Source organism: Symsagittifera roscoffensis, chromosome 10 (assembly GCF_963678635.1).
Source record: "Symsagittifera roscoffensis chromosome 10, txSymRosc1.1, whole genome shotgun sequence".
NCBI classification, from domain to species: domain Eukaryota; kingdom Metazoa; phylum Xenacoelomorpha; order Acoela; family Convolutidae; genus Symsagittifera; species Symsagittifera roscoffensis.
The window spans coordinates 20248291-20276206 of record NC_087071.1 but is presented as its reverse complement, the minus strand read 5'-3'; the positions used below and the strand labels follow the sequence as shown (position 1 = coordinate 20276206).

The following is a 27916-nucleotide window of genomic DNA, read 5'->3' as shown; positions in this document are numbered from 1 at the left end:
CGAAGTTTCTGGAAGGTAGTGGGGATTCCTCAAATTATTCAAACTTTGTGGTCTAGAAAAAAACGAGACATGTTTTAAATACAAACCCACCTTAACCGAAGTTTCTGGAAGGTAGTGGGGATTCCTCAAATTATTCAAATTTTGTGGTCTAGAAAAAAACGAGACATGTTTTAGATACAAACCCACCTTAACCAAAGTTTCTGGAAGGTAGTGGGGATTCCTCAAATTATTCAAAATTTGTGGTCTAGAAAAAAACGAGACATGTTTTAGATACAAACCCACCTTAACCGAAGTTTCAGGAAGGAAGTGGGGATTCCTCAAATTATTCAAACATTGTGGTCTAGAAAAAAACGCGACATGTTTTAGATACAAACCCACCTTAACCGAAGTTTCTGGAAGGTAGTGGGGATTCCTCAAATTATTCAAAATTTGTGGTCTAGAAAAAAAACGAGACATGTTTTAGATACAAACCCACCTTAACCGAAGTTTCTGGAAGGTAGTGGGGATTCCTCAAATTATTCAAACTTTGTGGTCTAGAAAAAAACGAGACATGTTTTAGATACAAACCCACCTTAACCGAAGTTTCTGGAAGGTAGTGGGGATTCCTCAAATGATTCAACTTTTGTGGTCTAGAAAAAAACGAGACATGTTTTAGATACAAACCCACCTTAACCGAAGTTTCTGGAAGGTAGTGGGGATTCCTCAAATTATTCAAACTTTGTGGTCTAGAAAAAAACGAGACATGTTTTAGATACAAACCCACCTTAACCGAAGTTTCTGGAAGGTAGTGGGGATTCCTCAAATTATTCAAAATTTGTGGTCTAGAAAAAAACGAGACATGTTTTAGATACAAACCCACCTTAACCGAAGTTTCTGGAAGGTAGTGGAGATTCCTCAAATTATTCAAAATTTGTGGTCTAGAAAAAAACGAGACATGTTTTAGATACAAACCCACCTTAACCGAAGTTTCTGGAAGGTAGTGGGGATTCCTCAAATTATTCAAAATTTGTGGTCTAGAAAAAAACGAGACATGTTTTAGATACAAACCCACCTTAACCGAAGTTTCTGGAAGGTAGTGGGGATTCCTCAAATTATTCAAAATTTGTGGTCTAGAAAAAAACGAGACATGTTTTAGATACAAACCCACCTTAACCGAAGTTTCTGGAAGGTAGTGGGGATTCCTCAAATCATTCAAAATTTGTGGTCTAGAAAAAACGAGACATGTTTTAGATACAAACCCACCTTAACCGAAGTTTCTGGAAGGTAGTGGGGATTCCTCAACTTAGTCGTGATGTAGAATCTGAAATCATTCGAGTACTCAATCGTGGAGTCTCCCAGTCTGATACAGATGGATCCACTCTGCTTGAACACCTGTTTCATCAGAAGGGGTTCCAAAATGGCGTCCAGTTCCTCGCCTACTGCTTCCAGAAGAACCTAGACAGTAGTTTCAGTTTGAAGCGTCATACTTATTCTAATATTCTAAAATTAAGACTTGGATCATTATACTTTTACCCATTGATTCAATAATTTTGATACACCTTTGTCAAGTCGAACTAATTAGTTTTTCGAGCTCTCCTAAAGCACTATAAGAACTCAGTTTTTGAAAAAACTTGACCGAAAACTATGTTTTACTGTACGCTCTTAGAGCGTTTTGTCGACGCTTTTTACCTGACTTGTTTTCCAATAAGTCTTATTGAAATTTTCAATACTGACTGGAACTCCGAATCGATGCAGTTAACAATTCTGTGCAGGTGGTACTTCAACAGCTTTTATTTTTTATGAATTTGATTCATTCTGTACGAACTAAAGTTCCGAGCTGGATGCAGTTCTCGAGTGACAACTCCTTGCATAATCACCCTTCAACAATTTTTACATACCCGGGTTGACCTCCATACACCGAAAATGCTAATCATACAATTCCATACATCAAGTGTGTGGGAAAATGCTTGTCATACAATTTTCATACTATTTCGAAAAATTTATGAAAAAAGATATAAGCTAATTTCTACGGCTGTTTGATTCTTATAAAGCAGTCTGGTGATAAAAAACCGCGGTTTTTTTTCGAAAAAAAAGCTTATTATATAATTCCCATATATGGAAATTGTCTGACTGGCATTTTTTTGATGGCGACACAAAAATTTTTCCAATTAATTTTGAATTTGCATCAAAATTTTGTTTGTTTTTTTTCAACCGCAAATCAGTTTTTGTGAGCAAGCAAACATTTTCCAAAATTTTTTTTGCATGCAAATTTTTTTTTGTGTGCATAACGTAGTCCTGGATGCACTAATGTTGGAACTTTTTTTCTTTTCGCTTTACAATTTTTTTCAAAAACGCTGAAAATTTCTATTTCTTTTGTATGGCGTGTTTATGTATGCCTTGATCAATGTCTGATAGTTGTAAATTTCAAGTTTTTAAAACAATCCTCGTTGAAAAATTTCGCCCAATTTTAAAAGCGTTCTTTTTTGTGAAAGACAGCTCGAAAACAATTCAGGGCGTTTTCTATGCATTGTAAATACTTAACCGTCCAAACTTTGGTGCTTTGAGTAAACCAAGGTCTTTGTCACTTGTGTTTGGTTAAAACACAACCAAAATTTTTCAAAAATTATGTTCAGAAACAACAAAATCAACTTTTTGGTTTATGGCGAAACATCTATCATACAACTTTCATTGATAGAAAAATGCTTGTCATAGAGTTTTTATACAATTTTCTGTACGTATGGAATTGTATGAAGTTGTATGACAAGAAGTTTCTCATATATGGAAATTGTATGATAAGAAGTTTTGGTCAACCCGGGTAGTTTGGAGTTTTAACTATTCTGTACTTGCTGGAGTCACGAGCTGAATATGCACTTAATTTGCTAAATAAATTGATCCCATTTTGACAACTCCTTGGAAGCTCGCTACTTTGAAATTTTTTAGTAACTTTAACTAGTTTTCACTAACTGGAGTTCCAAACTGGATGGAGTTCTCGAAGGACAACTCCTAGGAAGCTCACTTCTTTGACCCTATTCATTAATTTTAACTAGTTTATACTAACTAGAGTTCCAAACTGGATGCAGTTCTCAAAGGACAACTCCTAGGAAGCTCACTTCTTTGACCCTATTTTTTAACTTTAACTAGTTTATACTAACTGGAGTTCCAAACTGGATGCAGTTCTCGAGTGTCCTGACGTAGTCCTGGTCACTGAGTTTGATGATGTGGAGGTTGTTGGCCTTCTCCATACTCTTCACGAACTTGTTCGCCTGTCCCTGCGGGTCTATCATCAGAGGCCATCTGCGGGAGTTCGTTATTATTATACCTGGAATTGTAATTCATCTAAATCAAAGGAAGCTTTTATATTTGAATGATGATACAAATCATATCAATACGATACGTCTGTTAATAAAGTACTAATTTTGAAAAATTAAGTTATGATAATACCTGAAGAAGTCACTTAGCATTAATATTGATAATAAACTGTGTTCATGCTCACAATCAGAAGTGTACAAATTTGATACAAATTATAACCCCATCCTGAGCCTGAGAGAACATCATTAGACCAATTGGTCCGTGTTCAAACTTCTCTGAATGACCAATATACTGTAAGCAAAACAAATTACATTAAACTATCATAATTTTTCAACTCAAAACAAAAGGTAGCTGAAACGTGAAAACAACCTAAATAAGCGTTTACCTGTGTGTCTACGGCATAAGAATTTTGACTAAATAGTTAGACAAAATGCTGATGGCAACTGGAGCATCTTTTTTCAACGACACACAGCTAACAGCCATTGTGTCCACTTATATTTTTTGAACTCATAAAACAAAAAAAATCAATTTTAAGTGTATTCGTTGAAAAAGTAACATTTTGCTTGCCATCTCTCCCATTTTTTGCAGCATTTTACTTAAGTGCAGGAATTGGGCCAATTTTACCTTAATTGAGGGGAAAAAAGTCTTAACCATCAATGGCAAAAAGTTGTATTTTCTTTCTCGTTTTTTTCTGCTGCCTATCATGCTATTAGAAACATTGAGTGTTTCAGAAAAAAGGTCACTTTAGGTCATTTTAACTAAACCAAAATCAAAATATATGCAGAAAAATAAACTTCTTGCGCAAACTTTTGTGAAAATTTTAGCTTGCTAAGACTTTGTAGGGCTGGGTAAGAGGCTTCTTTTGATATACTTTTCTCATCAATTAACTCGGTAGTTCCAGCGTAAGTCTTTGTTAAATGAAAAAAAAACCAAACATTTTTGTGAGAAAACTGTAGCTGAAAATTTCTAAAACTAAATTGCACGATAACAATGCTGTTTAAATTTTGAGCAACTATGGTCTTTTCCTTTTTTGTCTGATCTCAACCCAAATGTTGATTTTTTAAAAAAAAAATTCAAACATTGTCTGTTGAGTCTGCCTAATTTACATCAGCAGTGATTCAGGTTGAATGATCTTCCGGAGGGTTAGAGACCTTTCCCAGCGCAAAAAGCAATTATTTGATCGGTTTTGTACAAAATGGTCATTGTTGCGCTGCAATTGATGCACGTCTGTAGGGTCATTGTCAAATATTCCTTTTTTGTATAACACTATTGAAAATGGTTATCGATTTATCACAATATTTTTTTAGCCGGCTGTTGACTTCAATGGAGTTTTAGAGATCGACTGTTTGAGATTCTGCTGCTGCTCTTTTTATTACCCTTAAATTAAAAACGACTTCATCATTAGAAAGAAAAACGAAATCAATTGACATTTCTTTTGACTTTGCGGCAGTAGTTTGCTCTATTTATCTTCTTTTTCTGACGGATTTTTTTGACAATCTTTTTCAAATTATTTTCTATTTTTTTTTGTGTTATCACGGGTTTTCTGTTTTAGATTTTTTTCTACTAACAACTGTTATTTTCTTTTTTTGAGGTAATTCTTTAGTAACATCCTTTCGTAGTTCAAAACCTCTGAGTAAAAATTCCTAACCTCTTATGGAAAAACAATTTTTCAAGTGAAACATTCGAATCGAAACTGGCATTGTGTAAGTACGAACCCAAACCTTGGTTGAAAACCCAAACCTTAAAAAACCTTAAAATTCAAACATTAAAAATTGACTTGATAAAAACAGCTAAATCAATTCAGATTTTCTTTGAGCTGGCAGCTGGAATACACTAAGTTTGTCTCCTTTTTTGACGGAGACACTTTTCAATCTTGTTCATGAACTTTTTGCTAATTTTTGTTTCATCAAGGGCTTTTTCTGTTTTAGATAGTTTTTTACTCTTATTTAAACCATATTGACAATTATTTAAAACTATAAACTATATTGTCAAAAAAATGAACAACCTCATCAGGAAAAATGTCAGCTTAATGATGTGTAAATCAATTATTTATCATTTCCTAAAGAATTCAAAAAGTAAACATCAAAGCCAAAAGAGTTTTCAAGTGATAACAGCGCTCAGAGAATTCAAAAAAATTATTAATTTTTTCTTAAATGTCAGAAGAAACAAAAAATTAGTTTTATAGTTTTTCAAAATAGTAGTGAATTTTCGATTTTTTTTACAATGGTAATTTTTTTGATAAAGTTAATCCGACTAGAGAAAACTAGGCCCTCAAAAGACCGGTTGGCCTCAATAGACCAAAAATGCTGACCAAACATTTCCATAAACTACGTCTATAAAAATACTAATCATACAAAGTTCATAGATTTTGCTAACAAGAGTTCATCGACTTTTAAAATAATTTTCTTTTGTTTTTGGCTTAAAAATCGGTGTATTATAAATAAAAAGAAAAACATTTAGTCAATAAAAAGTGCTAATCAAATAATTTCCATATATGGATTTTCTATGACTAACAATGTTTTCGATAGCGACAGCCAAAATTTTTCAAAGTTGACCCAAGTTTGGCAAAACAAATTTTGTACTCAAACAAAAAATTTAAAAAATTTGCATGCAAAAAACACGTTTTTGTGTGCATAACGTCGTTCTGGATACAAATAATTCAATTTTTTTCCCATTTTTCAGGATAAGTTTTTTCAAAATGCTCAAAACGCTTTTATATTTTGTATGACACCTTTTTGTATGCCTTGATCAATGCATGATTCATTAAAAATACAAATTTTAAAATAAATTATCTAAGAAACATTTTGCTAAAATTTAGAAACTTAACACTTTCATTATTTCATTTGTTTAAGACAAAACTAAGAAAATTCAGGCCGTTTTTGATGCATTGTAATTGTGATACGGTCAAACCTTCGGTGACTCTACTTTTGAGTAACCAAGGTTTTTGCGACTTGTGTTCGGTTACGAACATAACTCAAAAATTTTGAGAAATTACATTTTAAAATATCAAATATAAGTCTCTTAACTTCTTTCATTGACACTTTAACTGAAACATGAGATTTGAGTTTTCTCTAAGAAAACAGCTAGGTTAAATATAATTTCGAAACAATTCAATGCAGTTAACATTTGGAGTTCATCTCCAATCCAAATCTATGTGAATATATTAGCCATGATCAGGGTTCGCTTGTATTGGGTCACTGAAGCGGAGGGGGTATGATAGTGATTGGAATACGGGCATGGTGGAGGACATAGTCGCTGACGCTGCCCATGAATGTCCTTCTTATGGCCCCCATGCCTCTGTTGCCCATGATTATGTAGTCCACTTTATGTTTCGTACAATATTCTACTATCGCTTCACCTAAATCAAACACTACTTTTTACAATAGTATTCTGGCAGTTGGTTCAATTGGTCCATTAGACTCTCACTAATATCTATTAAAAGTAGTTACTTTACGATCACAAAATTTTTTCATTTGCTGTCAACTTCGTTGCTGATTTAAACGATTCAATGTTGACCTTTAAAACACGATGTCAAATGCCTCAACTTTCAAATCAGTTATCTTCAAAAATGTAGATGGATAAATTGATACCAAAAAAATAACAAAAAAAAAACAAAGTAGTATATTATTCGAAAGTGTTTTTAAACAAACAATATTCCTTGCCTATTCCAAAATTATGTGTTTTTGTCTTCTGTTAATAGAAGACAATTTTTTTCGCAGAATGAATATTCACAAAAGGATTTTTTTTTAATTACCAAGAATAACTGGGGGCTATTTTATGTGCAAAAGACTGAATGTAGAAAATTCTCAACCAATCAACCTCTTTTGAAATGTCCAAAAAAAGACCCAATTTATTGCTTTTTTCGAATTTTCAAACACTGAGCTCTGATTGGCTCACGAAGTTTTCGCGCATTCGGTCCATCACGCATGGTGGATTCTCCCTAGAAATACTGACCTGCATGATTGGCAATTGCGTCGACGTACTCTCCTTTTACTGCTGCTTCTTTCAGCACATTTTCACACTTTATCTTCAATTCCTTCGCTTCCTTTTCCTTATTTTTTAGATTAGTTTCCACCGCTTCCACCGGCAGAGGCTCCGCCCACGTGAAATCAGTACCCGGAATTATAGTTGAAGTATCCACACTGTGGAATAATATTACGTCATCATTTGGCAGCTTGCCGTACTTGAAGTACCACTGGACTGCACGCATGGCATTGTCACTTAAGTCAACTGGTAGCAAAACTTTTCTGCCGGTTTCTTCAGTCATATTTCGAAGATACAATTGGAATTTGAAATGAAAGTTAAGACGCCAACTACTCGAATGAAAGAAAGATGAGGAAAATCAGATCAAAATAATCTGCCAATAGAACTTTATTGATCGGTACAGGTATAAGCAAACATGAAAGTGGTTAGAAAACATAAGCAAAATTGATGTAACATGATCAAGGTTCGATTGAACAGGAAAACAATTTTATAATTCAATGACAGAGGACGTTATCAAAGAAAGTTATTTTTTTCCAGTTTGGACTATCCTAACTTTGAGCAAATTATTTATTTCACGCCCAAACATTTTGAACAAGTAATTTATGGGCGTGCGAAAAATCATTTCAACAAATCTTTTAGGGGCGTACAAAGAAAACATTTTGAACAAATAAGTTATTGTACCCCTATAGTTACATAATTGCTATAATGCAAAGAACAAACAATTTTGAGCTCATTACTTTGCACAAAACTTAGAAGGCTTCAAGTTTTGCATTTTTCATTTTTAAGTTTATGATTTATTGGTTAAAATTTGGTCAAAAGCAGGCCACGATTCAACCATTGAGTTTTTTGAAGTAAATCTTTATAGCCATGTTCAAAAAAAAGCAAAACAAAAATGAAAAACGACGCACTAGAGAAATATTTTCATCTATGGAATAGCACGCATTTTCATTGATGGAAAAAAATTCTAGTCACACAAATCCTTTTAATGGAAAAACGATAATTTTCCTCAATTTAATTTTATACTGTGGAATGATATGACTGGGTTAAGTGAAATATCATATCAAAGTCCTTTCACTCGTGATTTGAACGAAATTCCCATATCTGGGATAAACCCATTTGAAATTTTTGAGTTTTAGTCTAACATTGAGTGAAAACAGAAAGAGAGCAGGCTTGTTTTAGAAGGATAAGACATGAAAACTTAGTTTTAGCTCCAAATAAAATTATTCTGCAGAAAAAAATTTTCCGCAAAAAACTGAAAAAAATTGAGAAACTTTTTTTTGAAAGTTTTTGTTTTTCTTGTCTTTTTTCGACAAAAACCGTTGCCCAACTTTTCTATTCTTCTATGACTGTTGATTATGCCTAACCTATAAACTTTCTTCAGAACCCTTTATCGCTAAAAAACATTATTTTGAAAAGAAAATATGGAAAGTCGGAATATTCTGTTCGACTTGCACAGCAACCGACTATCCTTGTTTACTATGTGTTCGATAGATATCCCGCTTCTCTTTCTGTTTGTTGAAGAAGACAAAAAAGTGCTGTAATAGTTGTATTTTTGAGGCAAAGATTTATATTTTTTCAACGGAAATGCTTATCATACAGTTCCATACATTAAAAATGTTTGTCATACAATTCCAAAACATACAATTCCATTTGTCATACAATTCCATGAACTGCAAAAAATTTGATAACAACTAATTTTGTACATTTTTTTTAAAACTGATTATCATGCAATTCCCATGTAAGGCAATAGTATGAAAGGTTTTTTTTTGAAGGTCCTGCATACATGAATTTTTTCCTTTTCGCTGGATAACTTTTTCGAAAAAATCTCAAACCATCTAATTTTTGTCTGGCCTTTTTTTGTATGCCTTGATTAATGCCTATAGTTTAAGACAATTATCAGACAATTAAGGTAATTTCCTATACCTTGTAAATGCAAAACCTTCTAACTTTTCATGACTCTAGCTTTGAGTGAACAAAAGGTTTTTCACTTGTGTTCGGTTACGATCAAAATCCAAAATTTTTTGGAAATTAGATTAAAAAAAACGTTTTGTTTTATGGAAAATGGTAGTCAGAAAACTTTATTATAAGGATAAACAGGCGCGGATCTAGGAATTTCTCGAGGGGGGTGGATTTTTATCAAAAAATTTTGAAACCTTTTTTAGTTCGACCAAATTGATTTTTTGAAAAAAGACCAAAAAAGGCGTTTTTAGGTTTTGTTTTGAAAATTTCAAGCAAAAAATCGCGTTTTTTCGGCGCACGCTCCCCCCTCAAATATGTATAGATTGATGCCGAAGGAGCCTTTAGAAAGTTTTTAAGGTCAGTCAGCCAAAAATGGATATCTCAAAATAGTAAAAAGGGGGAAACCTCTAGGTCGGAAGAAAATGCGTCCCCCACCGCCCCCCCCCCCTAAATCCGCTACTGAGGATAAATGCATGTCATAAAGAATCCATTCAACTTTGGAATTCATGTATTATGGAATTGCATGGTAAGCTGTTTTGCATATATGGAAATTGTATCATAAGAAGTTTTGGTCTACCCGGGATGGAAGAAGCTGATTTTTGCTCAGAGGAATAAAGCTGTAATTTGCTCTCAAAAGCAAAAAAGAATATTTTTTAATCTCATAATTATCATCTTATAAAATTCTTATAAAAAAGACTTAAGCGGCACTGCGCGACTTAAGAAAAAATTTAAGCGGCGCGGCGCGACTCAAAAAAGACTTAAGCGGCGCAGCGCGACTTAAGAAAAGACTTTAGCGGCGCGGCGCGACTTTAGAAAATACTTCAGCGGCGCGGCGCGACTTAAGAAAATGCTAAAGCGGCGCGACTTAAGAAAAGGCTTAAGCGGCGCGGCGCGACGCGACTTAAAAAAAACTTAAGCGGCGCGACGCGACTTAAGAAAAAATTTAAGCGGCGCGGCGCGACTCAAAAAAGACTTAAGCGGCGCAGCGCGACTTAAGAAAAGACTTTAGCGGCGCGGCGCGACTTTAGAAAATACTTCAGCGGCGCGGCGCGACTTAAGAAAAGGCTTAAGCGGCGCGGCGCGACGCGACTTAAAAAAAGACTTAAGCGGCGCGACGCGACTTAAGAAAAGACTTGAGCGGCGCGGCGCGACCTAAGAAAAAATTTCAGCGGCGCGGCGCGTTTTAAGAGAAGACTTAAGCGGCGCGGCGCAACTTAAGAAAAAATTTAATGGGCGCGGCGCGGCGCGACTTAAGAAAAGACTTCAGCGGCGCGGCGCGTTTTAAGAGAAGACTTAATTGGCGCGGCGCGACTTAAGAAAAGACTTAATGGGCGCGGGGCGGCGCGACTTAATAAAAGACTTAAGCGGCGCGGCGCGACTTAAGAAAAGACTTAAGCGGCGCGGCGCGACTTACGAAAAGATTTAAGCGACGCGGCGCGACTTAATATAAGACTTAAGCGGCGTGGCGCGACTTAAGAAAAGGCTTAAGCGGCGCGGCGCGACTGCAAAATCCAGTCTGAAAACGGTTTGTGGTGCGACTTACAAAACGTTTTTTAAGTCGCGGACCTCGACCCGGTTAGTATACTGTGAATTGGTCAATGTGCTGTTCATTGCCCCAGATAAATTCATTTTGTCTCACTCTATGAGTATTATAACAAAAGCTTTGACGTAAAACACGATTGTTTTCATTATACGCACGCGAAAGACAGGCTGCTAAGCGAATGTATAACTGGCCTCGAGCGCCAAAATTTTTAAAATCTTACATCTGAGAAAAGATTTTTCAGAGCGTTCCATAGCCATTACTCCGTTAAGCTAGTTTAAGAATCAGCTGAAACATTATAAGTTCTTTAGAAGGGCGGCTGGACTTTTGCTATCTAGACAAAACGAAAATAATGTTCCGACTTATAAAAGTTACGGTGTTTTTTAAATCACCTTTTTGAACAATACCTTTCGAATCATCTGAAATTGTTGGATTTCTTGGCTAAAAAGTGTAAATTGGTTCAGCTGTTTATCAAAATCGTAAGAGCTATTTCGTACTTTTGACGCGTAAGCGGCGGTTTAAGTCGGCTCAAAAACTACTCCAATTTAGGCAACTTTTCAATTTAACAAACACAGCAAAAAGACACACTTTAGAAGTGTCAGCGGACTCTTGGAAATCGGAAAAATATTCAATTGATTTTTCTGAAATTTTTTCAACATGCGAAATTTAAAACCTTTTACGACAATGGACACAAAAAACGGGACAAAAAAAATGTTGTTTTTTTTAAATTTTAGACTGGCAGTTCTGGGAAAAACTAAAAAAAGAGAAAAACCAAAGAAGCCTATTTTCAAGTCACAACCTATTTTTTTGTGCAATTTGTTTTGTCCTTATCGAAAAATAAATCTAAAGTCAAATCGCAAAAAAAAATCAAATTTGAGTTTGAACTATTTTGTTTTAAGAAACGGCCCACGTTTAAAATAAGTTAAATCTTTTCCTTTAATTACGTTTAATCATTATGAAGCTGATTTGTTTTTGGATAGACGCACAATTAGGTATCTGTATGTTCCATACTTGTTAAACATGTTGCAAAGTGTAAGTGCATTTCTATTACAACATTTGCATGGGTTCCGCATCCAAATACCTGTATTGTACACTGTTGGCATATTCGTTTTGTCGCGGATTCCACAACAAGCGAATCTAGCTAGTTTTTTTGGATTCCGCAACTTTAAGCTGAACGGATTCGACAAAATGTAAGTGGATTCCACAAACAAAATTGGATCGTTGAGTTGTTTGTTATACTGAACTGAACTTTCCGTTGCGTAAACAATTAAGAGCTATAGTTAGAATAAAAATCTAGCAAAGTCTGAATTTAAAAGGAAGGATTTAACTTTTGTTAGTGAATCCAAAAACAAATCCTAAATCATTTTTCAACAAAAATTGTAGATGTACTCCTTTAGTGTTTGGCTGAGATGAATTTTTATATTTCTTCAATATTATAACCTATGAAACAATTTGAGATTGGAAAAGTGTTCATGGTTTTAGTATTTGATATCGGAATAGTGTTCATTTTTTCAGTATTTGAAATCGGAAAAATGTTCAATCTTTCATATTTTGATATCTAAAAATTGTTAATTCTTTCAGTATTTGCGATTGTGAAGGTGTTAATTTTTTCAGTTTTTGAGATTTAATTGGTGAGCTTAAACTGTTAGCCGCAAATGTGGTTGAACATTTGGACAGTCTTGCTGATGACCTACAAGCATTTTAAATTGAAATTGTAATTTCAAGAAATAACTATATATGTAATTATATGTTACTAGAATCCGCAAACAAAATGTGGATTCCGCCTACAATTAAAAAATTCTGCTTTAGATATGCGAAATCCGCTTACAGTTGCTGATTCCGCAACAGTTCAATTTAACTAAACCTTTAATTTTGTTTTACTTGTGGATTTGACTAACTGTTCCGGATTCCACAAATACTGATGTAGATTCCGATAATTAGCCAATTTTTGGCGCGACTTTGAGCGGTACAAAATTTAGCTATTTGTCTGTGGAATCCAAAACAGCAAAGAGATCAATTGTTGCAGATTCCGCGACAAATCTGATTTTGGCCTGTTGCGTAATCCGTTTACAACTCAAGAATTACACAGCTTGGCCTCGAAATGATAATACTTTTTAATTTAATCAGTTCTCCCTGGTTAAAATAAACCACGTAAAGTATTTGTACTAAACTAGCCGTATTTGACGGGAAAACTCTTTGTTGGTCTTGCCCAACTAATTTTAAAAGGTTCGGAAAGTAGATTCCCCGGGTTGACCCCCAATGTTTATCATATAATTTCATACATCATATGTATGGAAAAATGCTAATCATACAATTTTCATACAATTTCAAAAAATTATTGAAAAAACATTTGAACTATTTTCTGCGGCTATTTGAACCAAATAAAACAGTCTGGTGATAACAAAAACGATGTTTCTTTTTTTGGAAAAAATGGTTATCATGCAATTTCCATATATGAAAACTGTATGACTAGAATTTTTTTGATGGCGACAATAAAAATTTTTAAAAGTAAAATTGAAATTGCCCAATTTTTTTTTGTTTTTTTTTCAACCGCAAATCGAGTTTTTCACTGAAAAAACACTTTCCAAAAAAATTTTTGCATGAAATTTTTTTTTCTAAATAACGTAGTTCTGGATACACAAAATTTGGATTTTTTTCCGTTTCTCTGGATACATTTTTCAAACTGGCTAAAAACTCATTTCTCAAAAACTTATTTCTTTTGTATGGCATGTTTATATATGCCTTGATTAATGTCTGATAATTTGAAAATTCTAATTTTAAAAATAACCATCTTTCAAAGTTCTTGCCAAAAATTAAAAGTTTGATGCTTTCATTATATGATTTCTGAAAATATTACAGGCCGTTTCAAATGCATTGTAAATGCCAGACGATCAACCCTTTGGTGACTCTAGTTTGGAGTAAACCATGGGTTTAGTAACTTGTGTTCGGTCATTTTTACTACAGGTCGTTTCAAATGCATTGTAAATGCCAGACGATCAACCCTTTGGTGACTCTAGTTTGGAGTAAACCATGGGTTTAGTAACTTGTGTTCGGTCATTTTTACTACAGGTCGTTTCCAATGCATTGTAAATGCCAGACGATCAACCCTTTGGTGACTCTAGTTTGGAGTAAACCATGGGTTTAGTAGTTTGTGTTCGGTCACGAACACATCCCAAAAAATTTGAGAAACAAATGTCTAGCAAAAATCAAACTTTGTTTTATGAAAAAATGCTTGTCCTACATTTTCCATATGTGAAAAAAAAACTTTTTCTGTATCTATGGAATTGTACAAAACTGTATGATACGCATTTTTTTCGTAATTGAAAATTGTAAGACAAGCATTTTTGGTCAACCCGGGTCAATAATTACTGAAACTCTAATGAAAAAAAATTATCCATTGTTGACAAGAAAGTTACTCGTTAGCCATCCCGAAAATAAATCTAATTTTCTCGGATAAAAACCAGAACTAATGATAACAAGACAAAACTCGCCGTTGTCTATGGAGAAGTTGTCGGTGGGCAGTCCGTAGATGTTCCAGTTCCTGATCTGCACCGGATCCCCCAGAGTTGCAGTGAGGCTGATCTGGTCCGAGCAGGGGATCCTGGTGTCCTTACACTGCTGAGACCAGATAGAGATCTGCTCCTGCAAACAGAGACGAGGCTTCAGTCTTCTCCAGATTTTGATGCATTATGTATAATTCGATTCAAATTTTTTCAAGAGATAAATTTTTTTTCTTCGTTTATTTCTTTATTTCTTTATCTTTCTTTCTTTAGTTAAATTCGGAATTATAGAACTTGCTATCAAGCTGCGAACTTGCTATCAAGCTGGAAAAATATCTTGTAAAATAGAATTTTATGAAAGAATTGTGAATTTTTTTTAAAAGCCTCCTTAAAGTCTGGATAAGCCAGTTAATTAAAAAATAAAGCGTATATAAACATTGACAACCGGTTTCTGGGCAAGTAGCACACACAGTTCCGACAGCAGTTCCTTTTTTCTCTTTGTATTGTTTTTTCTTTGTGGTGTGATGAGAAAACATCAACAAACGCCTAGCAAACTGATAGAGATAGTATTCTTGGTACATTTTGCATACTGTTTTCCTCATAAAACCAAAAAAAAACAGAACAAAAATAATTTTTAAGTTTTTCCAAGATAAAAAATAAATTACTTAAGGACATCCAAAGACAAATTTACCACAAATATTGAAATGTAAATGAAGTAAAATGTCTTTTCACAAATTTTCAGATACCACCTAAATGAATTTAAGTTCAAGGAAAAGAACATCTCGTTTTATTTCGGCGCCATTTTTCAACTTTGTAATTAAAATAGATCCAATTTCGGAATTAAAATTTCGGTTTCATTTTTCGATGTGCAAAATTTTGCTCGTAAAAGTTTTGGATCAGAGTTATGTTGGTCATCTCCATCGTAGACAAGAAACCTAATTGTTTATGAACACAATAAATTGTAAAATAAAACAAAAACTGTACATTTCTGAATGGTCTGGTGAATGCACCCAAGTAGGCCACGATGCCACTGGACACGAGGACATCCCCAATCAGGGCCACATATCTCTCTCCCAGCTGGGCCGCCTGGGAGATCCACCTCGCCTTCTCCCCTCCCAGTCCCCCCAACAACTGCTCTGCTCTCTCTAGCTTCTTCTCACACAAATCCACCTGCAGATAAACAAATTACCTATTATTGGTTAGATTGCTTCTTAAGTTAATAATGATCTCTAAGTTGATAATATAGTTTGGGTTCAGTTAATATTTTGTTTGGATAACTTAATTACTTTAATACAATGGCAAGTTGTATTTTTTCAGTAGTCAATACAGTTGTCTTTATTTTTGTTTGTAACGCAGAAAAGTTTTTGTAACGCAGAAAAAAATACATTTGTTTTAAAAAAAATTAACTGTGAGAAACAAAAAAATTACTGAAGTCCCAGCTCTTTTGATTTACGTTTTGAGAAATTAAAAACTGAGAAACATAAAAATTTTACTGTTGGTTTAAAAATCAAAATAAATGATATGGGAAAAAATGCAATCAAAAAAGTGACCGTTACTCGTTTTAAATAAATGCTGGATATTCAAGTTTCATTCTGCTGGTTTCTAAACTTTTTCCTTTTAATGTCAGTCCATATAATTTGCAAGATTGATCTTCTTCTGCTCCTTTTAAACTCATAACTGGTTTTCACAATTTTACATTTTTGGTGTATAAGTATTCAGGGGCCGTTTATCTCGAGGAGGGAGGCGGACTTTCAAAAAAAATTTGTCGAAATTTTTTTTAGGTCGACTAATTTAGTTTTCTGAGCTCTACGAAATCATTATCAAGACCCTATTTTGACCCAATTTTCTGCGCCGCAGGCGAAATTTTGAAAAAGTCAAAACAAGCGTTTTTAGGCACTTTTTGGAACATTTTGACCAAGAAATCGCGTTTTTTCGGCGCGCGCTCCCACCTTAAAATTAATATAAGTTGGCGTCGAGTTCGTCTTTAGAAAAATTTTAGAGTTAGCCGAAAATGGATGTCTCAAAATAGTACAAAGAGGACCCTTTGGGTCGGCAGGGGGTTGAATCCCTAAAAGGAGGCGATCCCCCCCTTCCTAAATTCACTGGTGTAAGTATGCTGCTGTTATAGTTTGAAGTGGACCTGGTTTTCAAGGTCGATCTTCTTCTGTTTGTTCTCCTCCAGTTTGGACTGCAGTCTCTGCAGCTTCTCCTGCACCTCCCTCAAGTCACTTCTCTTCTTCTCCAGGGCCTCCATGGCCACCGCCAGTTCAGCCTCCGCCTCCTTCAGACTCTCCTTCTTCGGGGCCACTATCTTCGCCACTCTACAACCCAACATTATTCTGATCAAACAAGAGTAGGCGGATACTGTGCAAAGTTTACAACAGAAATTTCTGAGCGGGGTTAGTAATGCTAAAATACATCAAAGTTTGAAACAAACTTTAAAAGTTTCAAAAAAAGAAAAAAGAAAGCTAAATAGTTCGACAATAATTTTATTTCCAAAAAATCTGGTTTTAATGAATTATTTTTTATTAAACAAGGCAAAACCGAATCAACTTGTAATTTTTAACAACTGCAAGGAAGTCAAAAAATTACGTTTGAAACAATACGAAACTTTGTTTGTGTGTTATTTTCCAAAAAAAAGCTGCTCAAATACAAAATTGATTGCTTTAATTTACTTAATTTACAACAAACATTTTCCAAAAAGATACTTTTTACATAGCTGATTATCAAAAAAAAATAAAAGAAAGAAAGAAAGAAAAAAAGAAAGAAACAGAATTAAGAAAGAAAGAAAGAAAAAAAGAAAGAAAAAAAGAAAGAAAAAAAGAAAGAAAGAGAATGAAAGAAAGAAAGAAAGAAAGAAAGAAAGAATTTATTTCTCAGATCCAATCTAAGCGCACCTTATACAAATGCAATACAATTACAAGAAAACATTGAACCAGAGGGGACACCAAAAGTATCATTCGTTCGCTGGATAGTGCCTTAGAGTTTCTGAACATCAACGGGAAACAAGTTGGATTAATTGCCTCAAACTTATGACATCAAACAGTTTGTTTCGATCAAAATAACTTATTTCCCATTGCATTTCAGAAAAGCCAGGAAATTATCAGGCGACCGGAAGCTATCGGAAAGATTTTGCTTGTTGAGCAAACAAATTGACAGCGTTTAAAAAACTGGCGCCCTCATTTTCAGCAGACAGTTTAATTGATATAGGATTCAGAAAAATGGTGAAACATTTCAGGCAAGATAATTTTTTTTGACCCCAAAAATCCACAAAAAAAATAAAAATCATCCGAAAGATTTTGATTTGTTTCAAGATATTGAAAACAGAAAAATTTCTTGCGAGTTATGCCTGCCGTTTTCACCATTTCAAGATAATTAAAACAGAAAAAATTCTTGCGAGTTATACCTGCCGTTTTTACCATTTCAAGATATTGAAAACAGAAAAATTTCTTGCGAGTTATGCTTGCCGTTTTCACCATTTCAAGATATTGAAAACAGAAAAGTTTCTTGCGAGTTATGCTTGCCGTTTTCACCATTTCAAGATATTGAAAACAGAAAATTTATTGCAAAATATGCCTGCCGTTTTTACCATTTCAACATATTGAAAACAGAAAATTTCTTGCGAAATATGCCTGCCGTTTTCACCATTTCAAGATATTGAAAACAGAAAAATTTCTTGCGAGTTATGCCTGCCGTTTTCTCCATTTCAAGATACTGAAAACAGAAAATTTCTTGCAAAATATGCCTGCCGCTTTCACCATTTCAAGATATTGAAAACAGAAAAATTTCTTGCGAGTTAAGCTTGCCGTTTTCACCATTTCAAGATATTGAAAACAGAAAAATTTCTTGCGAGTTATGCCTGCCGTTTTCACCATTTCAAGATATTGAAAACAGAAAAATTTCTTGCGAGTTATGCCTGCCGTTTTCACCATCAACGACAAAGTCAGAATAAATGAGCGAGACACTGATTCTACAAGCAAATAAATGAAAACCAAATGAGTTTAAACGAACAGTTAGACTTTGCAAAATTTCCTTTGCACAGCAAAAAAGTGACAAAAAATCAACAAGCTCGAAAAACTAAGACAAGCTCCAAAAACGAAAAAAGCCAAGAAGCTGGAAAAAAACGCTTAAAACTCTATTTTTGTGCTGCTTGAAACAAGAACTATATCACCTGAAGCTCCAAAAAAATCATAAGAAATTCAAGTTTATAAGGTATATTTGCCTTAAGCTGTTTCGTTTAAATAATGTTCTTGACAACAAAAACCGGAGCAAAACTTTTTTTTCATTTAGCTAGAAAAGACAGTATTTAAAAGCAGTGATATAACAATTTCAATAAGAAAACCAGAAATCTAGCACAGAATTTTTCTTTCTTTTTTGTTGTTGCAGAATTTAGCGCTATAAGTCTCATCGTACCTTTTTCGATCTTGTTTATATTCAAAATGAAGGTCACAATACCAGATTTTTCAAGATTAAAGTCTGTCTAAACACAAAACTGTTACGTAAATAAATCGAAGTGTTTTAATTTTAGCTAATTTTTGGACGAGGAGTACACGCTAAGCTTTAAGAATTTGAAATTTAAAAAATATAAGATAAATTGTGGTTTTCGAAAAATGTGGTTTTCGAAAAGATGTTTAGTTATAGCAAAATGTAAAAAACTCTTATCAACTCGACTGAGGGAGTGGGCAAAAAATTAGTTGTTAACCAGTTGCCTCTGATTCAGGATTATTTTCGTCTACATCTGAGTACTGAACGATTTTGTTTTATCTTTTCGGGGGGGGGGGGGGGGATTTGGAGAAACTCAGAAAGAGTAAAAAGAGTAAAATGTTCACTCACTTGTCATAGGAGTCCATGGCCCTCACCCATTTGCAGAGACCCTCACACGCAGTCGAGGCATTCTTGATCTTCTCTGGCACAAATTCTGGATTTGGTATGAATTTATCTCTTATCTGCTTCATGATCTGCACTGGAATGTTGTCCTGAATTTACAACATAAAAGTCAATTTTCTACATTTGAAAAAGTTTACAGTTTTGGAAAAACATTACATTAGGCGGATTTACTTTATTGCGCTAATAGCTTCAAAATTTTTATCTTTTGTAAAATTTTTTGAAAAAAAAATAAATTAAAAGCGCAAATAATTTTATATACTTTAGCATGCGCAGCACTTTTCTCAGACATAGCTAATGCCTTCTGAAACATCAAAACAGTAAAGAAACTGTTTGTGAAGCTTGCATATTTTTTTTGACCTTCAATTGATTCTAAGCTATCCTACCGTCTCTTGTCCTTATTATGGCCTCCAGCCCGGCGACAAAAATATAACCTAAACACATTTGTTTCTTTCTGAGGGAGGGGCTGTTAAAGTTTGGTGGGTGAGGGGGGGTGGTTTTTTGGAAGCGGGTTGGATAATGGGATGAAGTCAATGTACCTTGTCGAATGCCTTCAGGTTGTCCAAGAACTTCATGTCACCCAGCAGTCTCTTGCTGGGACCCCAGTAGTCGAGGACCATCTTTCCAGTGCCGGTGGGGTCTGGCACCCTGTCTGGCTTGGAGTTCTTCAGGATGCAGATGGCCTCCATCACTAGTTTCACGCCAGAGGGCGGGTTCTTCATCGCTTTCACAATTGTAATGTCCTATTACATAACAAAAAAGCATTGTTTGATCACTGTTATGTAACAATTATATAATAGTTAAATGCAAGATTTAGGCTTCATCTTCATCCAGAACGATTATCCAGAAATTGACAGTAGCAGATGAACCAATTCCATATTTATTTAAATATCCGCTTTTCCCTCGAATCGTTTTTTCGAATTGGGCTGTTGTCGAATTACAGTTATAGTGTTGCAGTTCTATCAAAATTGCAAGTATATCATTTGAAATAACCTCATATCAGCAGAGAAAAAAATGCATAACCCGAGTTGTCCTCCATAGACTGAAAGTGCTGAGATCCCTGGCTAAAGTGCAATTCAAGTTCTTAAAAAAATCTTGCATCTTGTCAGTAAAACAAAAATAAGAATTCAAAATCTTATAAGAATTTATAAGAGCAGGGGCGGATCTAGGATTTTCTCGAGGGGGGGGGGGCGGATTTTCAAAAAGAAATCAAAAATTTTGACGACCTTTTTTTTTTTAGGTCGACCAAATTGATTTTTTGAGCTCTCCCAAAGCACTTTTTTGCCCATATTTTGGCAAAATTTTCTGCGCCGCAGGCAAATTCAAATTTTTGAAAAAAGTCAAAAAAGGTGTTTTTAGGCACTTTTTGGAAAATTTTGACCAAAAAATTGCGTTTTTTCGGCGCGCGATCCCCCCTCGAAATTAGTAAATATTGGCGCCCAAGGCGCCTTTAGAAAAAACTTTAGGATCGGTCGGCCAAAAGTGGATTTCTTAAAAAGTACCCCCCCCCCTAAATCCGCCCCTGTATAAGAGTATTATAGATTTCGTATCAGGGGCAGATGTAGGATTTTCTCGAGAAATCGAGGATTTTGAAATTTTGTCGACCTTTTTTTATATATTTTTTAGACCGACCAAATTGATTTCCGAGCGCTATGAGAACACTACAAAGACCCTATTTTGACAAAAATGTTGCGCCGCAGGCACATTTCTGAAAAAAAAACAGGTAAAAAAATCCGTATTTGGACACTTTTTTGGAAAATTTTGACCAATAAATTGCGTTTTTGTCGGCGCGCGACCCCCTTCAAAACTAATATATTGGCGCCAAAGGCACCTTTAGAAAACTTTTTGGATTTATCGGCCTAAAATTTATGTCAGAAAATAATACCAAAAAGGGGAACTTTTGGTGGGCGAGGGAAAAATCCCTGAGAGAAAGAGTAGAAAGGCTTCCCCCCCCCCCCCAGCTCCCGCTCCTAAACCCGCCCTTTTCGAACTCCGTTTTAGACTTTCCAGTCTTCATTATTTCTAAAATCTCACACGACTGAAAAGTCTAAGCAACGACCAATTTGTGACCTCATTCCGTTTGGTATGATCTTTTTTTAAGTCACTTAAAACACTTGCATTCAAATAAACCGGAAAAAAAACGTGTTACATCATCTAGGTAAAAATTCGAAACCTTATGAAATTTTTTATGGGATCTCAAAAGATTTTGAACTGTGATTTGGAATTTCAGTTCTTCAAAAAAGATTCCAGGATCCTTGAAACAAAAAAAAAGCAATAAAAAGCAATAAATAAGAAATCAAATTAATTTTTTTTCAGGTCGACCATATTTTCAGGTCGGTTTTTTGGCTCTTTTTCCTTTTCCCCCCCACCTCACACAACTATCAATTTTATGGTGTAACGAGTGGTTTTACAAGTTTAATTATGGAGACAAAATATGTTTGTCACAGCCTAATCAGTCCGCATGTCAATTTTCATAACGATCGAACAATGTCAACAGAACCTTTTTTAGTAAAAAATTGCAGGTGGGGGTGAAAAGGAAAAAGAGCCGGTTTTTTTTTCAGGTAGAACATTTTGATTTTCAGAGCTCTCTCAAATGACTATAAAAACCCTAACTTGACCGAATTTTCCGCATACATAATTAAAAAAAAAACATGCCAAAAAGGCTTTTTTAAGCATCTTTTGGAAAGTTTGGACCAAAAAATCACATTTTTTTGGCGCGCGCCCTCCTCCCTAAACTTGGTATATATTGGCGACAATGGCGCCTTGAAAAAATTTTGGGGTCAACCAGCTAAAAATAGATATCTCAAATTAGTGCAAAGGGGGGCCGTTTGGGTCGGCAGGAAGTCAAATCCCTGAGGGGAGAGCGGCATACGCCCGCCCTGCCCACGCAAATCTGTTACTGGGAGCAATCATGTTTTTGACCTGCCACAAATGCTGTGATTGTCTGAATTGCCATCTTGAAGTATTTTTAAACGCTTGTTTATGACCTTGACTATTGCTAGCGATCTCCACCGGAGTGAGCGTAGAAAAAGGTATTAGTGCATTTTGTTATGCGCAGTCATCTGTAAACCAATCTGACATAACGGTAGTCCCCCCATTCTGGTAAACACACACCCGAAGTCTTAAAAATAGTAGAGGAGCAACAAAAATAATCAACAACGGCCAAAGCAAACGTATAGCGATAAATCTGAAGACTCAAACTAGAAACCAAGACTTTTATTGGAATGCGCATGGAAAAATCAGACAAGAAGATTCGCTCAATACTTTACCTAGCGCTAGGAAACGAGGGTAGACTTATTTTTGCTCAAAAGTTCTCAGAAGTTAAAATCCTTTGGATAAGGTTCGTTGAGTTCTGGCACTTTTTAAATCAAGCTTTGATCAGAAAACCGAAAGTGACATTCAGGCGTCGAAGTCTACCTAAAGGACACTGGGAAGACAAAAAAAAGTGTGGAACAATTCTGAGGTGCGTTTGCTGAGATTGCTAAAATTGCGACAATTTCAGAGGAAGCCTTAAACAGAAACCCTACCGCCACAGAAAGCTCTAATTGATGCTCTGATAGATGAGAAGGGAACCTCGAATCCTTTGAAGACGACGAACAAATTTACACGTTCACACCCTCTACATAACAATCCTGTAAATAACCACCGGAGTTTCAATAAGCGAGAGTCAACACTTGCTGTAGATAGAGGAAATTCATTTATGATAGAGAAATTTTTTTAAAGGGACACCTTGCTATATGCCCAGCAAAAGACATTCTCTGTACATCTTGTTTATAACTTTGTTTTAAAATCCACTTCACAAAGAATTGTTAGCCCGGAAAAAAAACTTTTTTTCATTAACTACAATAGCGTTGATATCGAGTTTGTATTTTCTTCGTATCAACCTAGTGTAAATAACCATGTACATGGAGAATGCTGCGGCGTAAAAACACATAGTCAGAGGCAAGACAAAGCGACAACGATAACTTTTCGGCACTCATTGTGACGGCTAAATTTGATAAATAAGGAAATGAGTTGAAAAACTACTGAAAATCGGTTTAGGATTTTTTTTCCACATGAACATCCAAGTCGTGTAGCTACCCCGGTGAGTTTTCTAAGGAAGCTTTGGTAAATGAACTTGAAAAGCGTGACCACTATCTGATACTCAGCTGAATCGGCCAAGCTTTTCTGGGTTTCGTCTGTGGTTTTAAAGAAGACCCGATAAAGATAGTTGGTCGAGTGATAATACCAATAAGATCCAATGTATGGTCTTACGAGAGAACGCCATTTTCTTGGTTACTAAAACCTTCCTATTGTTGGAAAATAAGTTGCACTGAAACTTTTTTCCCACTTCAAAAACACCACTGAAAGTAAGGAAGTTGTAAGGACTAATGAAGAAAAAAAAAGATAAAAATTTACATTTTTTCTTTTCAATAGACTTTTCAGTAGACTTTTCAACGAGGTTACATATTTTCCTTACCCCCTAAACATGTTACAAATGAAGGAACGAAGACTATCAATTCATCTAAGACCTGCATTGAATCAAGAGCTTGATAGACTAACGTCGAAAACTTATAAAGTTGCAACCAAGACAAGACTATCAGCCCAAAAACCAAGAAAAAATCACCTATAAGATAAACAAGTCAAAAAAGCTCAAATTAGACCCAAAATTCAATAACAAAGAAATCTTTTAAAACAAATACCAGATGAAAAACTTTCAAAATTTGATAAAAAATGTTGCAAAATCTAATAAGACTAGATCACAAAGATAAACAAAAAAGCATACATTTGGTTGAATTTGGACAAGTTTACGCCCAAGCAGTGCAGTTTTAGTATCGTGGGCAGAAGTATATTTGTTAAATACTAATGTTAATTGGTTTTTACGGGCGATATTTCAAATGATATGCAAAAGGTGATGGACTCAACTATTGGAGACATTTTGGAGACAATTTAGAAGAATATCGAGAAGGAGTTAAAACGAGTTTGTCAACTTTTTACAAGACTTATTTTGAAGTAAAATGGCCCAAATTTAAATGAACCAAAAGAGGTAGAATGGCATCGTTTTAAACTATCGGAATCCGGGGTAACCGGATAAGAAGATAAAACCTTACAAAATAAAATCTTACCAATCCCACGAAATCTGAAAAAACGACGCCCATGTTTTTGGATCGTTTCATGAAATTTTCCCTAAATTTAGCATACTTTGAAAACCCAAGAAGACTTTTACTAAACAAGAAATAAATTTTTCGTTGGTACGATGATCACACAGTCGCAAAAAAAATAGCAGAAAACACACTTCGACGTGAAATTGAGTACAAGAGTTAAAACGGAAGCCTCAAATAACGGTCTCGCTGATGCCTTTGAGCAACTCCATCGCGGAACATTCAACAAACGAGATTGAACCACTTGGCGTCATGTGAGAAGTAGAACACAACAAAAAATGTCTGTACGCTGCTGAAATTGAAACAAAAACAGATCACAAAGTTTTATTTTTCGCTTTTTCTTGTAACTTTGAAAACAAAACCTGTTACAGACATTTATTAAGATGCTTATAAGAATCTTTTAGCTTTTAATTTTTGTTTGTTTAACTAAACTGCAAAAAACATGTATACTACTGAGCTCAGTTCAAAATTTCTGATGGAAAAACCCATATTACCTTTAACTTATAGTCAAGAATTCTTGGTAACCACAATTTCAAAAATCAATTCAATATAAATCCATCGGATACTTTATCAAAAACAAAAGCTACATTCAAACTCAAATCTGATTCATCAATTTACGAAAAAAAAATTATGACACAATACTACGTAAGACTATAATAGCATTTTTTCTAAAATTTGTTAATTCCAGATTGAAAATTCTCTATTTTTATCACTGCCGTTCCGGATTTTTATGTTGGCTAATTTAGCCAATTATTTTTATGTACACAGGAGAATTCTAACAACTTCCTTTTCTTCCGGTTTTACTGTAACTTTCAGTGTCAAAAATGTATCTTCTGAACATGCTATCTTAGCTAAAAACACCGTGAATCTTATTTAACCTGCTTAAGATAGATACTCAAAGTTTTCAACAGCAAAAATTATTTCAAGTATCTTTGCTAAAACAGTTATCGTTACTCTTACCAATTAATTTTGTTTAATGGGATTCTTAATTCAGTTCGTGTTGATCACGCTTCAAGATTTACTGGGATAAACTTTAAATCGCTTTGTGAAAACGAGAATAATAATATCACTTTTTGGGCAGTAGACAAACACCGCTCCATCGAATTGATTGAAAAACTTGCAATAAACTTGGAATAACATGAGAACTTGAAAAACTTGAAAACTTGCAATTTTCAAGTTAAAACTTATTAAAAATGTCTTCAGAAATACCAAAATTTCATTATTCGATTCAAAATATAATTTGAAATCTAAAATAACTTGAAATCTTCGAGGTACTATTCAGATGAAAAGGAAATCTACATTTAAAAAAAAACTTTCAATAGAAACCCAAGACATTCTGGAAAAACTTAGTCTTTTAAAAAAAACTAAGACTTTCTAGATAACGGAAAAGCAATCTTTCCAAAGGAGAGAGTACACATTTGGGCAGCGTAATACAGAGTTGAGGGCGGTTACCTAGACACACCTTTGGATAACAAGAATAGACAACGGGCTAAAAAGAAAAAGACTCCGAACCAAGTCCATCATTGCCACTGTAAATGGCCAAAGACGAAAAGACACACAAAACAACTATACTAACATTAAGTCCGATCAAAAAAAGTAAAATCTTTTGAAACGGGCACCCTATAACCGAATAATGGGCGAAAAAATGGTTCATTCCTCAAATTTTACGATGAAATTAGCGACAGGAAAATCCTCCAGTAATCTGACATAACGATACGTGAAAATAATTCCAAACAACTTAAATTTTTTGGAAGTATTGTTACAATGAATGATTTTGACCATTCTAATGAAGTAGGGTCAAAGAAAAAGAAAATTGGCCCAAAAAACAACAAGAAGTCGCAATTTCTACATCGAACAACTTGACAAAAACAAGAACGGTACATTTAAACTCTTTTTGACGTTATCCTGTGCAACTAGACACTTAATTTTACTTGAAGTCGAATCTTTCTCCTAATGCAAATCCGTTAGATCGATACATACAATAGTAGGTTTTATCACTACTTCAATCAGTAGGCGCTTCCAAATAAGTATTACCTCTTCTATCAGTAAAACGGCCCGTAACCTCTTCATGAATCTTACAAACCAAAATCCAAAAACTCCAAATTATTTCAATAATTTGTCAATTCCGTTAGAAAAATTTCAATTTTTAAATTTAACCTTAGTAATGCAATACAAAATTCATTTCACTTAAATCTTTGATACCAAAGTTTTCGTACAGAACTAATGTACTTAGTTGTTCTTTTGCAATTTATATCATTATTCTTCGCTTTCTGCCAGATGGAGAAAAAGGTCAATTGGATTTATGGTTGTACTGTTTGAATTATTCCCAGTAGATCAATTGGATTTATGATTGTAGTCCCGGGTTGACCTCCATGCACCAAAAATGCTTATCATATAATTCCATACAACAAAAATCATTATCTTACAATTCCATACACCAAATGTTTGGAGAAAATGCTTGTCATACAATTTTCATACGTTTTCGAAAAACAATAGAAAAAAAATTGAACCATTTCTGCGGCTTTTTGAGAACAGTTGAGCAGACTGGTGACAAAAAAAAACTGATTTGAAGTTTACAAAAAATATTTACCATACAATTTCCATATATGAAAACTGTATGACTGGCATTTTTTGATGGCGACACTAAAACGTGATTTTGAAAATTTGCCCCAATTTTTTTTTGAACCGCTAATCGAATTTTGTTCGCAAAATAACATTTTTCAGAAAAAAAATGTTGCATGCAAAATCTAATTTTTTGTGTGCATAACGTAGTCCTGGATACGATAACATTAGCTTTTTTTTCTTTTCACAAAAGTTTTTTTTTCAAAAACGCTTAAAATTTCTTTTTCTTTTGTATGGCGTGTTTATGCATGCCTTGATCAATGTCTGATAATTTGAAAACTCAAAAAAATTCAAAATACTCATAGAAAAATTTTGCCAAAAATTAAAAATTTGTTACTTTTGTTATATCATTTGTGAAAGACAGCTCGAAGACAATTCAGGTCGTTTTCTATGCATTGTAATTGCAAGACCGTCCAACCTTTGGTGCTTTGAGTAACCAAGGTCTTTGTCACTTGTGTTCGGTTTCAAACACAACCCAAAAGTTATGGGCAAATGTTTATTATAGAGATTTCATACAATTTTCTGTACATATGGAGTTGTATGGAATTGTATGAAAAGAAATATCCCATTTATGAGAATTGTATGAGAAGCATTTTTGGTCAACCCGGGGTATTTAAATTTTTCCAGTTAGTGGAAGTGTTGTGATTGTTTAATTTGTTTCATTATTTTACTTATTTTAGCAGGTCGTCTATGACCTTGAATTTTGCTAACGATCTCCACCTAGCGAGCACATTGTTATTGTGTTTAGGTAGAGACAACACACATCTTAATTGAACTCTAATCTTCACTTTCTTATTCACTTTAAGCATAGTTTAGATAGGACATTAGTACATTTTTTAATAAACCATTTCATTTTTCGACATGCGCAGAAATTGACGGAAATTCTGTGCTCAGAGGCTTATGTCTCCAGAGAAGTTCCACATTCCAGATACGAGAACTAACAGTTTCTGACGCTTAACTATGCCGACTTTTCTGTCGGCTACTGCCTGTTGTGAGCA

General features: G+C 34.5%; 2 protein-coding genes across 2 annotated transcripts in view; both read right to left on the bottom strand.

The window, feature by feature from the left end:
* The window catches only part of LOC134855131 (dynein axonemal heavy chain 7-like), a 366992-nt gene that overhangs the window by 49212 nt on the left and 289864 nt on the right, over positions 1-27916 (bottom strand). The window contains 7 exon segments of the mRNA XM_063871543.1: positions 1243-1434; positions 3132-3298; positions 14263-14413; positions 15256-15441; positions 16412-16592; positions 19105-19247; positions 19695-19898. Coding sequence (XP_063727613.1) covers positions 1243-1434; positions 3132-3298; positions 14263-14413; positions 15256-15441; positions 16412-16592; positions 19105-19247; positions 19695-19898 — 1224 coding nt within the window.
* LOC134855477 (universal stress protein Slr1101-like) lies at positions 6373-7887 on the bottom strand. The gene is made up of 2 exons (XM_063872011.1): positions 7243-7887; positions 6373-6646 (listed from the first exon to the last, which is right to left on the bottom strand). The coding sequence occupies exons 1-2, from the start codon at positions 7553-7555 to the stop codon at positions 6483-6485; spliced, it is 477 nt and encodes a 158-aa protein (XP_063728081.1). The 5' UTR covers positions 7556-7887; the 3' UTR covers positions 6373-6482.